Source organism: Drosophila albomicans, chromosome 2R, assembly GCF_009650485.2.
Source record: "Drosophila albomicans strain 15112-1751.03 chromosome 2R, ASM965048v2, whole genome shotgun sequence".
NCBI classification, from domain to species: Eukaryota; Metazoa; Arthropoda; class Insecta; order Diptera; family Drosophilidae; genus Drosophila; species Drosophila albomicans.
In genome coordinates this window covers 28,952,085-28,966,498 of record NC_047631.2, presented here as the reverse complement: position 1 = coordinate 28,966,498, position 14,414 = coordinate 28,952,085, and the positions used below count along the sequence as shown (strand labels likewise).

The following is a 14,414-nucleotide window of genomic DNA, read 5'->3' as shown; positions in this document are numbered from 1 at the left end:
CTATACGTATGCTTAATATGCGTATTATGGCACTATCTTCACTCGCTCTTCAGTTTTAAATAAAAATAAAATAATTATATAAATTTATACATTTTATTCAATATTTTTAGAAATATGTATGTCAAACATGCTTAATAAATAAATTTAATTGGTCATTTATTTGATTGCAATTTCCTTAATTGCTTATTTTGTGTTAAGTTTGAATTTCATTATATTAAGAAATTTGACAGAAATCTTAGCACAAGTATTTATTAAATTGTTATTCATTTTCTTATTAATTTTGCTTTGGTCATAATTTTCTTATTGTTTTTTGCTTTTTTGGTGCCATTAGACGTAAGCTTAATTTCTTGTTTAAAGTGCAGGTTGTCATTTTTACGAAATTATATATACATACATATGAAATATTTCTAACACACTTTTTTGATTGTTCAAAACTGTTTTATTTAACTTGAATGCTGAGACTTAAAATGACAAGCATATTTATTAAAGTTATTTCCTTGGTGCAACTAAACGTATGCGTAATACAACGCGTATACGTTATGAGAATTTCGTCACTTTTATTTAATTTTATTTCAATTTGCTAGGCAGTTCCTTGTTGATCCTTTTAGATAGCAGGCAGAGGCTCACTTGGGGGCAACACTGGTGGCGACCAATACCATTCAGCCCAAGGCACACAAGCCTTGGCATCGTTCAGGAATGCCGTGGCAATGGGGCAATAGCCGACGGTAGCAGGTACTCCAAGAGTGGAACAAACCCAGTACTGGTTCTTGATATAAAAATGCGGATAGAACTGCACAGCGATCTCCTCTTCCGTCTGGCAACCTGGCTGTCCAGTTGGTTTGCCAAAGGCAGCGGCGCTGGAGCAGCTGATTAGAGCAAGGCAGCAGGCAAGAAGATACAGATAATTCATGATGTGCTGTAAGAATTAGACTGACCTATGCTAATTTCATGGCGTTGCTTATATAGCACTAGCAAAAAAACACAACTACCTGAATGTAATCTTATCAAAAGTGTGGCACGTAACCAAAGTGAGAGCGAGGTACTATAAAGCCCATAGGGAGAATGTGGGGTTTAAAAGCCCTGTTGCTATTTGGCAGGCAGTTTATGGCGCTGTTTGTTTGCCCAGCGTTTGAAGCTGTGTTAGCTCTTCCGTTCAGCGAGGGAGCTGGACTGCTTGCATATTCATGACATCAACGCCAGCTGTAAATTATTTTCAGAGATAGCCCTGGCAAGCCACAACAAGCGGAACAACAGCTAATTAATTCAAAACACTGCCTTAAAGGCATTTTTGGTGGCGGGCCAACGAAATTTTCACCTGGCAAATGAGTCGCTCTGTCTGCTTCGCCTGCTCAGCCTTGGTGCTCGTTTGTGCTAGTTGTCCAGGACTTGCTTTTGGGCCGCCTTAAGCCATATTAGGTCCTGCACACTTGAGTAATTGCCCTTGCCATTGCAGTGCGGCTGCAGTTGAGCCTCAGCCTTGTGGCTGGATAAAAGGCACTGGCGAGGAGGAGGCTGAGGACGACTCTCTTTGGGGGGCGTCTAAGGGCCGCCTTTATTGCGCACGTTGCGCATTTGGCTTTGTTTGCTTTTGGCCATAAATTAAATCAGGTTATTAATGTCTGCCATTAAATGAAGCTACAGGCACACACCGAGACAAAGACACCAGAAAGAGGGAGAAACCGAGGGGGAAAACAACTACAAGTACGCTGCCTTCCTCTTATCCAGTGACGGTCTCTAGAGCTCGGCTTTTTGGTGATTTATGTTAATTCATGTGGCATTTGTAGCATTTTCAAGTTATTCGCAGATTTTACAAAACAACTACAAAATTTGTATGCACTTTTGCCCAAACACACATTTAAAGCTTGTTTTGTTTTAAGCAATGACGGAAGTCGGAAAACAACAATTGAAGTTGTTCGTGAAGAAAACATTTCATTCTGTAAACATGTTTATTAAATGTAATGAAATGAAAACAAGAATGTTTTATTTTATTGTGAAAGAAAATAGACAACAACTCTTCTAGGAAATCCACAAAATCAAAAGAATATTTATATTTCTTATAAATTTATTTGCTCTTCGAATGCAGTATTTAATCAATGGAAAAAACCGATTTTGTGGCCACATTGCAGCATTGCAATTTAATTATATTCAAATAATTTGTTATGAGTATTTCATAGCCAATTTAATTACATTTTACAATTTGTTGGAACATTGCTGATTCTGTTTCAGGTCCATTCCATTTATGAATTTCTGAAGCGTAGCGAATAAGGAATGTCAGCTGTAAAAAGTGTGAAATATTCTGAAATCATTGTAATAAATATTTAACGTAGATAAAGCAGTTTAACATTGCAAAGAAGGTAAACAAATTAAGGCAAACGCTAAATATAAAACTTACCAAATTTTGAATATATAATAAATAAAAAATGTTTAATTTCAAAAGTCTTCTTTAAGACTACAATACATACAATTTAGATTATATAGTAGAGTATTTATTAGTCCAACAAAATTGCAAACTTTTCACTCGCAATATGCTAGAGAACATGTAAATGTTGATTTTTATTTGCAATATTTTCCATTTCCCACTCGAAACGCGCAAAAAACAGCAGTCGAATAAAGCAATATAAAAAAGTTTCACGACCATCCATTGGAATACATTTTTTCAGCTCGTTTTATTGATGTGCTCGCCTCGCCTTTGGACTGACAAAGGGCTTGACTGATAACTGACAAAAATGAAATAAAACGAAAACGAGCCATAAAATAATCAAAAATTGTGCAACTGAACTGTGGCTTTTTTTTGTTTTTTGTTTTTTCCTTACACTCTTACACTGACGAATGAAATGCAATTGGAACAGTTGGCAAACGGGGCAATATTGATTTATGACAGATGTTTTGGGCCCATCCAACATGGATTTAAATTTCACTGTCAAAAACTATTAGCACTTGACGATTGCCAAAGGCCGCAGAGGCTGAGGATCAATGTGTCCGTTCGTTTAACCAAAAAATTAAAAAAGAGAAAAATAATAAAAGGGTCAGTTCAATTGCTGTCATAAGTCAAGCGCCTGTTGCCAATTGAAATCGAATCAATGTGTGTTTACACTGTGGCAAATCAAGTGGTAATTGCAGTTGACTCACACAGCTCGCAGAATAACACGCCCATCAGCAGATAACTTATCATTCATTCGATAAGAGCTGAATGAAATGACAAACATCTTTTATCTTATGTTGACTTCCACAGAAACTGACTGATAATACAATTAGTGCAGAATCATGGACAAATCTCTTACAGTGTAATACCGGAAATTTGTTTATTATACTCTTAAGAAGAGTATTAAGTTAGAGAAAAACAGGTAAGAAATCTACAGTCGAGTGTACTCGACTATGAGATACCCGTTACCTATTTTCAAATTAAAACAATTTGGTATTATTCTTAAAATTACCGAATAAATATACTAAAAAATAAATAAATAAAAATAAATATTACATTTAAAAAATACCATATAGTACAGAATATACCATATTGTCAACCAAAGCCACTAGACCCGATACAAAATTATAATACCCTTCAGATATAATAATATAATTATTAATATTAACTAATTTGATTTTTGCGCTGATAGAATCTTGAACTTTTTTCTGTAATTAAATCAAATTTAAGCGCTACTAATTAAAGTCAACAAAAAACAATTCAATTAGCTTAAATGCTTAAAAATATTCATAGTTAAGCTCTAATGATTTACAGATCAAGTTGCCGTCACGCATTCGATTAAACAAATTTTACATAGTATATTTTGGTTTACTGTGAAATTTAGAAACCTGTTTGCAAGGTGGGCACGTTCCGTTGTCCACATTATTATTATGTGACTATTGCGGCGGACTGAAAAAATCCCCCAACAACGCTGAAGCCAACTTCGGAAATTTCGGAAATATTATACATTATGACGCCTTTACACAATGGGAATCACAGTTGCGTATGCTATAGGTATATTATATTATGATCTCACTTACATGCATGGAAGTAACTGTTTTTATATTACTCTATATAAGTTTTCAAGTTCAAGGAAAATATTAAAACTTGATGGGAATTTTATTGTAATTTTGGGTGTAAAAGAATAATCTATGAATTGTAGCTATGAAGTCAATTTAAGCACGAAATTGCTACGTTACTGTGATCAACACATCAAAATTGGTAAGTGCTACTTTTGTAAATGTATTATTTATAAAAGTGAAAGTAGTTCCGTTCAATTGGCATCAAGTGCTCTGTCGGGAGCAGCAGACAGTGCATGTTAATGCAATGCTGTGACAGCGTCTGCCAGCAGCGCTGCATCTGCCGGCAGCGCTGTATGCTCTCTGTTAGCGATCGCTTGCAGTTCGATCGGCTAATTGTTTGTTACTCTTGTTTGACTATTGATTCGTAATCTGTTGTTATCGCGTCGGTGGCGAAGCTTGAAAGTATTCAAGTCACAGCCAAATAATCCAAAGTGGTGGTTACATATACGAACATATGTGCCATTGAATAAACAATTAATTTGAACTTTGCGTGTTTTATTTATTAACAATAGACGTGCAAATAAAGCTACTAAAAAAGCTTAGTAGCTCAACATTTGGAGGCCCCGGCGAGATACATATTCTCGCTTAGTGTTGTGAATGCAATTGATTTTTCATAAATAATTGTTGAAAGTAACTAAACATAAATAAAAATAGCAATAACAATTGTTGAAACATTGAAAGTGCAAGTGCTGAAGAGTGCAAAGTGCTAGAGTTGGATTTGATTTATATATGCACATATGCATATATATTTAACAAGCGGTGCATTTCTGTTCTTGCATTCTCCGTTGTTTGCGCATGTTCGCCGTTGCTCCGTGGCTTGCGCACCTTCTCCGCTCTCCGTCGCTTGTCTATGCTCTCCGCTACTCCGCTGTCGCAGCTGCGTACATTGCCCTTGCTGCTCTCTCTTATGCTCTCGGTTTGTGTGATCTAAATCAGCTAATCAACTGATTAACTTTAAACAGCTGCTGTGCGTAAGCAACTCGCGCGCGTTTGTGATTGCGGTTTTGACGCGTTTTCCGTGGTGCGCTTCACTTTAAGCTACTGCTGTGCTTAAGCAACTAGCGCGCGGTTGTGATCGCGAGTTTGACGCGTTTTGTCTTACTTTGAACTGCTGCTGTGCTTAAGCAAACCGCGCGCGTTTGTAATCGCGGTTTGACGCGTTTTTCTTGCTGCGCTGCACAGTAAGTTTGCCATACAAAGTGAGCAATTGCCAGTTAGCAAAAGTGCGGTCAACTGCTAACAATGGAAAACTCGATGAACGAGCAAGCGACTACTGTCGAAAATCGCGCGCGGTTTTTCAAGCGGAAGGTTTTATCGCTTTATGATAGCCTTGTGAGACTCGATGCGTCACTTTCTGAAGTTAAGCTAGCTACATTTAATTCATCGGAATTAGCAGTACGGTTGGAGCTATTAGAACGTGCTCAAGCTTCGTTTGACTTAGCTCAGAATGCGCTGGAGGAGATTGACTATAATGAGATCGGTAGTGAAACGCGAGACAATTTCGATGAACGGTTTCTTGAAGTGAAATCGCGTGTTCGGGCGCATTTTGACAGTCGTGAGCGCCAGTTGATTCGGTCTTCCACATTGCGGCGTGATGAGACCATCGATCCTTCGGCTAATGGCCTCGGTGCTCGCTCTAATAGACGTCGTCTACCCGAGCTCAAACTTCCCACGTTCGGTGGAGGTTATACGGAGTACGCGAGTTTTTGGTCAATGTTCGAGTCTGTCATTGACAAGGACAACGACTTAGATGATGTTGAAAAGTTTCAGCATCTGCTATCGTGTTTAACTGGTCCAGCGCTGGATGCAGTTCGGTCGTTGGAGATATCGCGGCCCAATTATCGTGTGGCTCTGGAGATATTGGATAATCGGTTCAACAACAACCGGCTTGTGTTCCAGTCGCACATCAAGGATCTGTTGGGTACCAAGAAGGTGGAGGCAGGAGCATCCGTGGCCACTAAACTTCGTGAGTTTAGCGATAAGGTAAATGTTCACATGGGGGCATTAAAGACTCTGGGCCGTCCAGAGGAAATCGCGAACAGCATTCTTATTTACGTGCTGCTGCAAAAGCTGGATGTGGAAACCCAGGCTGCGTGGGAGGATAGCAGGGCATTGGACAACCCTGCCGCCGATAAAGTGCCGACAGCCAATGAGTTCTTCACGTTTCTGGATGAAAGATGTCGGAAGCTCGAGACTCTGCAATACGCTATGGGTAGTCACACAGCAGGCTCACAGGTGGGAAGGAGCTTTAGCCATAACGGCAGCAGGAAGGCGTTTGTGGCCCAATCTAGCCCCAGCAGAGCAAATGTTTGTGGGTTTTGTGACGCGCCTGGTCACGGCATATACTCCTGTCCCATCTTCGCAAATTTGTCTCCCTTCTTGAGACAGAGAGAAGTGAAGAAGCTCGCTCTCTGCTTTAACTGTCTAAAGAAAGGACACCAAACTCGATCCTGCACATCTGGCGCTTGCCGTAACTGTGGTGGGCGGCATCATTCTTTGCTACATTTTGAGACATCGCAACGAGCCTCGTCAGCTGATGCGTCTGCCGCTTTACAGCCTCAAGCGTCCACCTCTCTTGCTGGTCAATGTCTTCGTTCTGATGCTGCACTCTTGGGTACTGTTGGTGTTTTGCTTAAGAGTCGTGCTGGGTCGTTCATTCATTGTCGTGCTCTGTTGGATTCTGGTTCGCAAATCCACATGATGACGTCCCATTTAGCCCAGCAGTTGCAATTAAAACGGACGCGATCAGATGCTACGGTTTCTGGCCTCGGGGACACAGACGTTTCTGTTGAAGGATGCACAGTCAATGTTTGTATGCGTTCTTGCATCTCCGACTATTCTGTCAATCTTCAAGCTGTTGTGACGTCTACAATCACTAACAGCCATCCGAATTTTGACATTGACATCGACGGTTGGGCGATTCCATCTAACATTCCGTTAGCTGATCCAGCCTTCAATTGTCCGCAGCGCGTGGACCTGCTGATTGGTGCAAGTCTATTCTACGGTTTGTTATGTGACGGACAGATTGACCTTGGAGATGGATTGCCTATCCTTCAGAAGACCCGCCTTGGTTGGATCGTTGCTGGTGGTGGAGACAGCAGACAGCAGACAGCATTGATGGCAGCGGAAAAGGTTTTTGATGATAGTGACGAACAGCAGCAATGCCAACGGATGGGAGTCGCCAATGGTGTACAGTGCATGTCCAAGCAGATGGACAAGTTGAGCTGTCAGGAGAAGTCACAGACAACGCTTGCCGAGACAAATGCCGTGCTGCAGCAGATGCAGCGCAGTTACGAAGAGCTGCAACAGCAGTTGCACGACAGCGATGTGGAATGGACGCAGCGTCAGCAGGAGTTGGAGCATCATTTGCGTCACAAGCAGGATCAGCTGAATGCCGCCGAGCAGCAAGTGCTGCAGCTGCAGACACGCATTCGCGATCAGGAAGCGCAGGAGCGGATAAAGGAGCTGGGCAAGGAACTGCAAGCGCTGCGCACCAGCACCGAGATGAAGGAGCGTGATCTGCGCGATCGTCTGGCGTTGTTTCAGGATGAGGTCAGCGCGATGCGCACTTCGTCGCAGCTTCGCAGTCCCAGCAACCACTGCAATAGCAATGGCAACCACAGCAACAGTCTCAACGATAGCAGCGGTGAGCTGTGCCGTTTGACCAACGATATGGAGAGTTTGCGCTGTGTGCTGGAGCTGAAACAGGCAGATATCCCGACGCTGTCCAAGCAGAACGCAGAGCTGCAGTGTGAGAACGACGAGCAGCGCAGATTGAGCAATCGTGTCACTCTGCTGCACCATCTGTATCGCTCTGTTGGTCGCTTCGTTCTCAATTACGATGAGCTTCGCACGTTGATTTGCCAAATAGCGGCAATACTTAATAATCGTTCATTGCTATCAGTTTCAGAGAATCCTGACGATTTGGATGCGCTGGCTCCCGCTCATCTACTGTTTGGTGGTCCTCCAACCGTGATTCTTGAGCCCGACCTAACTACGTTGGACTACAATCGGCTGGATGGTTGGCAGCGTATCACTCAACTGCAGCAGGTCTTCTGGAATAGATGGCGGGAGGAGTATGTGACTCTTCTCCAGCAAAGATCCAAGTGGCGCATTCCTGATTGTCGTCTCCAAGTCAACGACGTGGTCTTGGTGAAGGACGAAAATTTGCCTCCTCTTCGGTGGCCGCTAGCCCGTGTCATGGCGCTCATCCCTGGCAAGGATGACGAGTATCGAGTTGCCGAGTTAAAGACGACGTGTGGTAGCACCCGGAGAGCCATAAGCAAACTCTGTCCACTGCCCCTGAAAGATGATGTTGAAAGATAGGCTTTCAACGGCGGGAGTATGTCGGGAGCAGCAGACAGTGCATGTTAATGCAATGCTGTGACAGCGTCTGCCAGCAGCGCTGCATCTGCCGGCAGCGCTGTATGCTCTCTGTTAGCGATCGCTTGCAGTTCGATCGGCTAATTGTTTGTTACTCTTGTTTGACTATTGATTCGTAATCTGTTGTTATCGCGTCGGTGGCGAAGCTTGAAAGTATTCAAGTCACAGCCAAATAATCCAAAGTGGTGGTTACATATACGAACATATGTGCCATTGAATAAACAATTAATTTGAACTTTGCGTGTTTTATTTATTAACAATAGACGTGCAAATAAAGCTACTAAAAAAGCTTAGTAGCTCAACATGCTCTACTGATTATGGAAATTATTCTGATTCTTTACATTAAAACAACTTCATGCCTTGATAATACCTTAAATAAATAAATTTGCAAGTATATTTTATAAATCTGGTTGTATAGATATGCAAAGAAAAAGAAATCACTTGATCAACAACTTCAATTAAAGACCGGTTGTCCAATTTATATCAGCAATTGGTATAAAACTGTGAACTGCGAGTTGAAGCTAATAAATTCAATTAAAAGACTCAAACGATAAAGATGAAACTCTGCTTGGCTGTGATCAGTTTGCTGCTTTGCTGTAGCCTCATAGTGGCTGAACGGGAATGTCCTTTAATATGTCCTGCCAATTACGCTCCTGTGTGTGGCGAAGCCAACGTTCGAGGTAAAAAATTGCGCTGCGAATTTCCAAATTCTTGTGCCATGGATAGCAGTGCTTGTCGCGACAACATCGGTAAGTTAATCTATCAAACTTATGATTTGTAAAGATATTTAAAAACACATTATTTACAGATTGGCGTTCTTCAAGCTGTCACAATCTTTCACCGCAATGTTCGAAGCTCATGTGAAATGACAAATTTATAACAATCAATAAACGAATTATTACGTACGAATAAAAATTATATTTTTAGTTGCCGTCTGATTTCATGCGGTAAATAATTTATTTATACACGACAGCGAAAAAACATTTATGGCTCTATCAAGATCTTTTACAAATTTTAATTTAAATGGTCAGCAATGAGTATAAATAAGCCTGATCTGTGAACTCCGTTTATAGTACATTGAATTTGTTGCAATAAAGTTCTGTGTTGCTTTAATTAGTTTGCTACTCTAATGCAGCCTCGTAGGTGTCAATTGTCCGAAATGTGATAACAACAGGTAGCCAACTTGAGGAGAGATCTTCATTGAGATCAAGTTCTGCAAATTTTTTAAACTATTGTACAATGGAAGCCAACGGTAGTTGCAACAAAGTATGCAAGTTTGCAGTTTACTGTTTGATTTATTGAACAGGTAAATAAATCATTATTTTCTCTTATTGGCGTGAAACATTGTGCCCCAGCACAGAGACAAATTCTACATATTTATCGACTCTAGTTTAATATGAACTTGACTTGTCCCACAATTTGTTAAATAAACCACTTGCAACAATGTGATATTCTCGACTATTTGCATTCTCTCAATTCCAAGATGCAAAATCTATCAAATTCATAACAATCCCTCGACCATAATTACATACACTACACAAATATTATTAATTGCGTTGAACAAATGCTTCCGGGAATCACAAACCGGCTTTGGGAAAAACTGCACCTCCCACAAAAGCAATTTGTGGTATAAATAGTCTAGCTAGTGAATAGAAACTATTAATTGAATTTAGTGATTCTAGCTGTCATCATGAAAATCTACTTTGCGTTGATCGGTCTGCTGCTTTGCTGCACTTTGACACTCGCTCAAAGGAGGAATTGTCCTTCCGTCTGCACTTTGGAATATAATCCTGTCTGCGGAGAGGCCAATGTTCGAGGACAACAAGTTCGCTGCCAGTTCTCCAATCCATGTGTTATGACTAGCAGTGGTTGTCGCAACGGCATCAGTACGTGAAATTTGTGTAACCTATTTCATAATAATTTATTAATATTTTGTATATATATTTTTCAACAGACTGGCGATCAACTAGCTGTGGAATTACTTCACCCCAATGCTCGAGCCTTGTTTAATAATAAGAGTTCAAAGAACAACCTATTAAAAAAAAAAACAAATCTAAAAGAAATTTTCATATTCATTTGGCTATTTGTTATGAGAGGTTTTTATTAAGCAACTTCCGTTGCTAATGCACTTCGATATAGATTATATAGTTTATAAACTGTCATTATACCATGAAATTTGAATTTTCTCAGAAATATATAAATAGAAATGCATTTTGACTTTTAAAATTAGTTCAAATTCGATATCTTAACTATCAACATGAAAATCTTCTTTGCATTGTTCGCTCTCCTAATTTGTTGCAATTTAAAAACAGCTATTGGTAGCAATTGCTACCAGAAAGCCTGTCTCCCTGACAACCCCCCCGCATGTCGTTGTAATCCGAGAAACGAATAGGTATGTGAAATCCATTAATCTCATTTCCTATTATATAATAATTTTTTTTCTATTTATAAAGGATTATACTACATTCCTTGCAAAGATTAACCAACGGCCTATTTACTTAAAATGTGCACCACGAATTATAATTATAATTATAAAACTTATATAACATAGGCTATTTTATTTTTCTTACTTCCGATCGATATAAATTCTGTAATTGATAAATTGCGTTGTACCAAGTAATATCAATATCACACTGAAATTCAACAACTGCAATAAACAAAAATGTAAATAAAACAAAACGTATTCGATCTTGTAACTATCAACATAAAAGTCTGCTTTGCCATCGATCGTTTTACAAATTTGTTAGTTAATGAAAATAAAAAGAATTTTATGTATACTTAGATTATTCCGCTTTTCGTTTGCTTTTCATTTTCGCAATACTCTCTGATACAGTTGAAATATAGTTTTCATGCAGAATATCACAAATAATTCACAATATCAGCAAAGTAACTGAATTATTCTCTGATATGAGTTTCCCAGAAATGTATAACTCTACACTATAAGTTCGCTGCTGATTGAATAATTTCCTATTAAACTTCCGTTGCTAATGCACTTCGATATTGATATAATATATATATATTACACCATGAAATTTGAATATTTACGGAAATATATAAATATAAATACATATTGGCATTTCAAATTAGTTGCAATTCGATCGCTTAACTATCATCATGAAAATCTACTTTGCATTGATCGGTCTGCTGCTTTGCTGCACTTTGACACTAGCTCAAAAGAAGATCTGTTTCCCCTGCACTTTGGAATCGAATCCTGTCTGCGGAGAAGCCAATGTTCGAGGACAACAAGTTCGCTGCCGGTTCTCCAATCCATGTTTTATGGCTAGCAGTGGTTGTCGCAACGACATCAGTACGTGAAATTTGTGTAACCTATATCATAATAATTTATTAATATTTTGCATATATGTTTTCAACAGACTGGCGATCAACTAGCTGTGGAATTACTTCACTCCAATGCTCGAGCCTTGTTTAACAATAAGAGTTCAAAGAACAACCTATTAAAAAAAAAACAAATCTAAAAGAAATTTTCATATTCATTTGGCTATTTGTTATGAGAGGTTTTTATTAAGCAACTTCCGTTGCTAATGCACTTCGATATATATTATATAGTTTATAAATTGCTATTATACCATGAAATTTGAATTTTCTCAAAAATATATAAATAGAAATGCATATTGACTTTTAATAATAGTTCATATTCGATATTTTAACTATCAACATGAAAATCTTCTTTGCGTTCTTCGCTCTCTTAATTTGTTGCAATTTAACAACAGCTGCAGTGAAGAAATGCGCACAAAGTCGCTGTACCTTTAGCGACCCTCCCATATGTCAATGTGTTCGATATGAATGATGTCTCCTCCGAGAAACGAATAGGTATGTGAAGTCCGTTGATTTTATTTTCTATTATACAATTAATTTTATATACTTTTAATACAGGATTATACTACATTCCTTGCAAACATTAACCATCGCCCTATTTACTGAAAATGTGCACCACGAATTATAATACATTCAATAAAACTTATACAAAATATGGCTATTTTATTTTCTAACTTCCGTTCGATATAAATTATATAGTTTATAAGTTGCATTTTACCAAGTAATATCAATATCACACTGAAAATCAACAACTGCTACAAAAAAAAATATAAATAAAACAAAAACGTATTTGATCTTGTAACTATCAACATAAAAGTCTGCTTTGCAAACGATCGTTATATCAATTTGTTAATTAATGAAAATAAAAAGAATTGTATGTATACCTAGATTATTCCGCTTTTCATTTTTGCAATATATCACAGTGCAGTATATCACAAATAATTCACAATATCAGCCAAGAAACAGAATTATTCTCTGATCTGTGTTTCCCAGAAATGTGTAACTCTACATAATAAGTTCGCTGCTGATTGAATAGTTTCATATTAAACTTCCGTTGCTAATGCACTTCGATATAGATTATAGAGTATATAAATTGCCATTATGCCATGAAATTTGAATTTTCTCAGAAATATATAAATATAAATGCATATTGGTATTTAAAATTAGTTCAAATTCGGTCTTTTAAATATCAACATGAAAATCTACTTTGCATTGATCGGTCTGCTGCTTTGCTGCACTTTGACACTAGCTCAAAAGAAGATTTGTTTCCCCTGCACAAAGGAGTATAATCCTGTCTGCGGAGAGGCCAATGTTCAAGGACAACAACTGCACTGCAAGTTCTCCAATCCATGTTTTATGGCTAGGAGTGGTTGTCTCTACGACATCAGTACGTGAAATTTGTGTAACCTATTTCATAATAATTTATTAATATTTTGTATATATATTTTTCAACAGACTGGCGATCAACTAGCTGTGGAATTACTTCACCCCAATGCTCGAGCCTTGTTTAATAATAAGAGTTCAAAGAACAACCAGCTAATAAATAAACAAATTTAAAAGAAATTTTCATATTCATGTGGCTATTTGTTATGAGAGGTTTTTATTAAGCAACTTCCGTTGCTAATGCACTTCGATATAGATTATATAGTTTATAAACTGTCATTATACCATGAAATTTGAATTTTCTCAGAAATATATAAATAGAAATGCATATTGACTTTTAATAATAGTTCATATTCGATATTTTAACTATCAACATGAAAATCTTCTTTGCGTTCTTCGCTCTCTTAATTTGTTGCAATTTAACAACAGCTGCAGTGAAGAAATGCGCACAAAGTCGCTGTACCTTTAGCGACCCTCCCATATGTCAATGTGTTCGATATGAATGATGTCTCCTCCGAGAAACGAATAGGTATGTGAAATCCGTTGATTTTATTTTCTATTATACAATTAATTTTATATACTTTTAATACAGGATTATACTACATTCCTTGCAAAGATTAACCATCACGAATTATAATCCATTCAATAAAACTTATATAAAATATGGTTATTTTATTTTGTAACTGCTGTTCGATATGAATTATATAGTTAATAAGTTGCATTTTACCAAGTAATATTAATTTTCAACTGAAATTAAACAAAAACGTATTCGAACTTGTAACTAACTTGTCTGCATTGCCATCGATCGTTTTACCAGTTTGTTAGTTAATGAAAATAAAAAGAATTGTATGTATTGTATTATTCCGCTTTTCGTTTGCTTTTCATTTTCGCAATACTCTCTGATACAATTGAAATATTGTTTTCATGCAGAATATCACAAATAATTCACAATATCAGCAAAGTAACTGAATTATTCTCTAATATGAGTTTCCCAGAAATGTAAATTTCTACATAATAAGTTCGCTGCTGATTGAATAGTTTTCTATTAAACTTCCGTTGCTAATGCACTTCGATATAGATTATATAGTATATAAATTGCCATTATGCCATGAAATTTGAATTTTCTCAGAAATATATAAATAGAAATGCACATTGATATTTAAAACTAGTTCAAATTCGATCTTTTAACTGTCGCCATGGTAATCTACTTTGCATTGATTGCCTTTCCAATTTTTAGCAGTTGGACAGACGCTAAAGACTGCAAAATA

At 37.8% G+C, this 14,414-nt stretch overlaps 4 protein-coding genes across 9 annotated transcripts; 3 read left to right on the top strand and 1 right to left on the bottom strand.

Annotated features, from left to right (window-relative positions):
• Positions 1-462: 462 nt before the first annotated feature.
• LOC117574868 (uncharacterized) lies at positions 463-921 on the bottom strand. Its single transcript, XM_034258886.2, has one exon. The coding sequence runs from the start codon at positions 908-910 to the stop codon at positions 605-607; it is 306 nt and encodes a 101-aa protein (XP_034114777.1). The 5' UTR covers positions 911-921; the 3' UTR covers positions 463-604.
• Positions 922-5,286: 4,365 nt separating this feature from the next.
• Positions 5,287-6,745, top strand: LOC127565942 (uncharacterized). Its single transcript, XM_052006901.1, has 2 exons — positions 5,287-6,317; positions 6,475-6,745. The coding sequence occupies exons 1-2, from the start codon at positions 5,287-5,289 to the stop codon at positions 6,743-6,745; spliced, it is 1,302 nt and encodes a 433-aa protein (XP_051862861.1).
• Positions 6,746-8,945: 2,200 nt separating this feature from the next.
• LOC127566096 (vasotab-TY2-like) lies at positions 8,946-9,325 on the top strand. The gene is made up of 2 exons (XM_052007646.1): positions 8,946-9,176; positions 9,236-9,325. The coding sequence occupies exons 1-2, from the start codon at positions 8,984-8,986 to the stop codon at positions 9,289-9,291; spliced, it is 249 nt and encodes an 82-aa protein (XP_051863606.1). The 5' UTR covers positions 8,946-8,983; the 3' UTR covers positions 9,292-9,325.
• Positions 9,326-10,076: 751 nt separating this feature from the next.
• On the top strand, positions 10,077-13,931 carry LOC117575210 (vasotab-TY2-like). 6 transcript variants are annotated; one of them, XR_007955386.1, is made up of 4 exons: positions 11,526-11,734; positions 11,802-11,942; positions 13,360-13,675; positions 13,739-13,931. XR_007955386.1 is itself a non-coding variant. In XM_052007645.1 (2 exons), exons 1-2 carry the CDS (start codon positions 10,118-10,120, stop codon positions 11,855-11,857), a joined length of 252 nt encoding a protein of 83 aa, XP_051863605.1. In that variant the 5' UTR covers positions 10,077-10,117; the 3' UTR covers positions 11,858-11,955. The 6 variants fall into 6 exon arrangements, 2 of the variants coding, with proteins under 2 accessions (XP_051863605.1, XP_034115226.1); XR_007955384.1 differs by lacking the exons at positions 11,526-11,734; positions 11,802-11,942; positions 13,360-13,675; positions 13,739-13,931 and adding exons at positions 10,081-10,313; positions 10,382-10,819; positions 12,322-12,649; XR_007955383.1 differs by lacking the exons at positions 11,526-11,734; positions 11,802-11,942; positions 13,360-13,675; positions 13,739-13,931 and adding exons at positions 10,083-10,313; positions 10,382-10,819; positions 10,881-11,213.
• Positions 13,932-14,414: the final 483 nt, after the last annotated feature.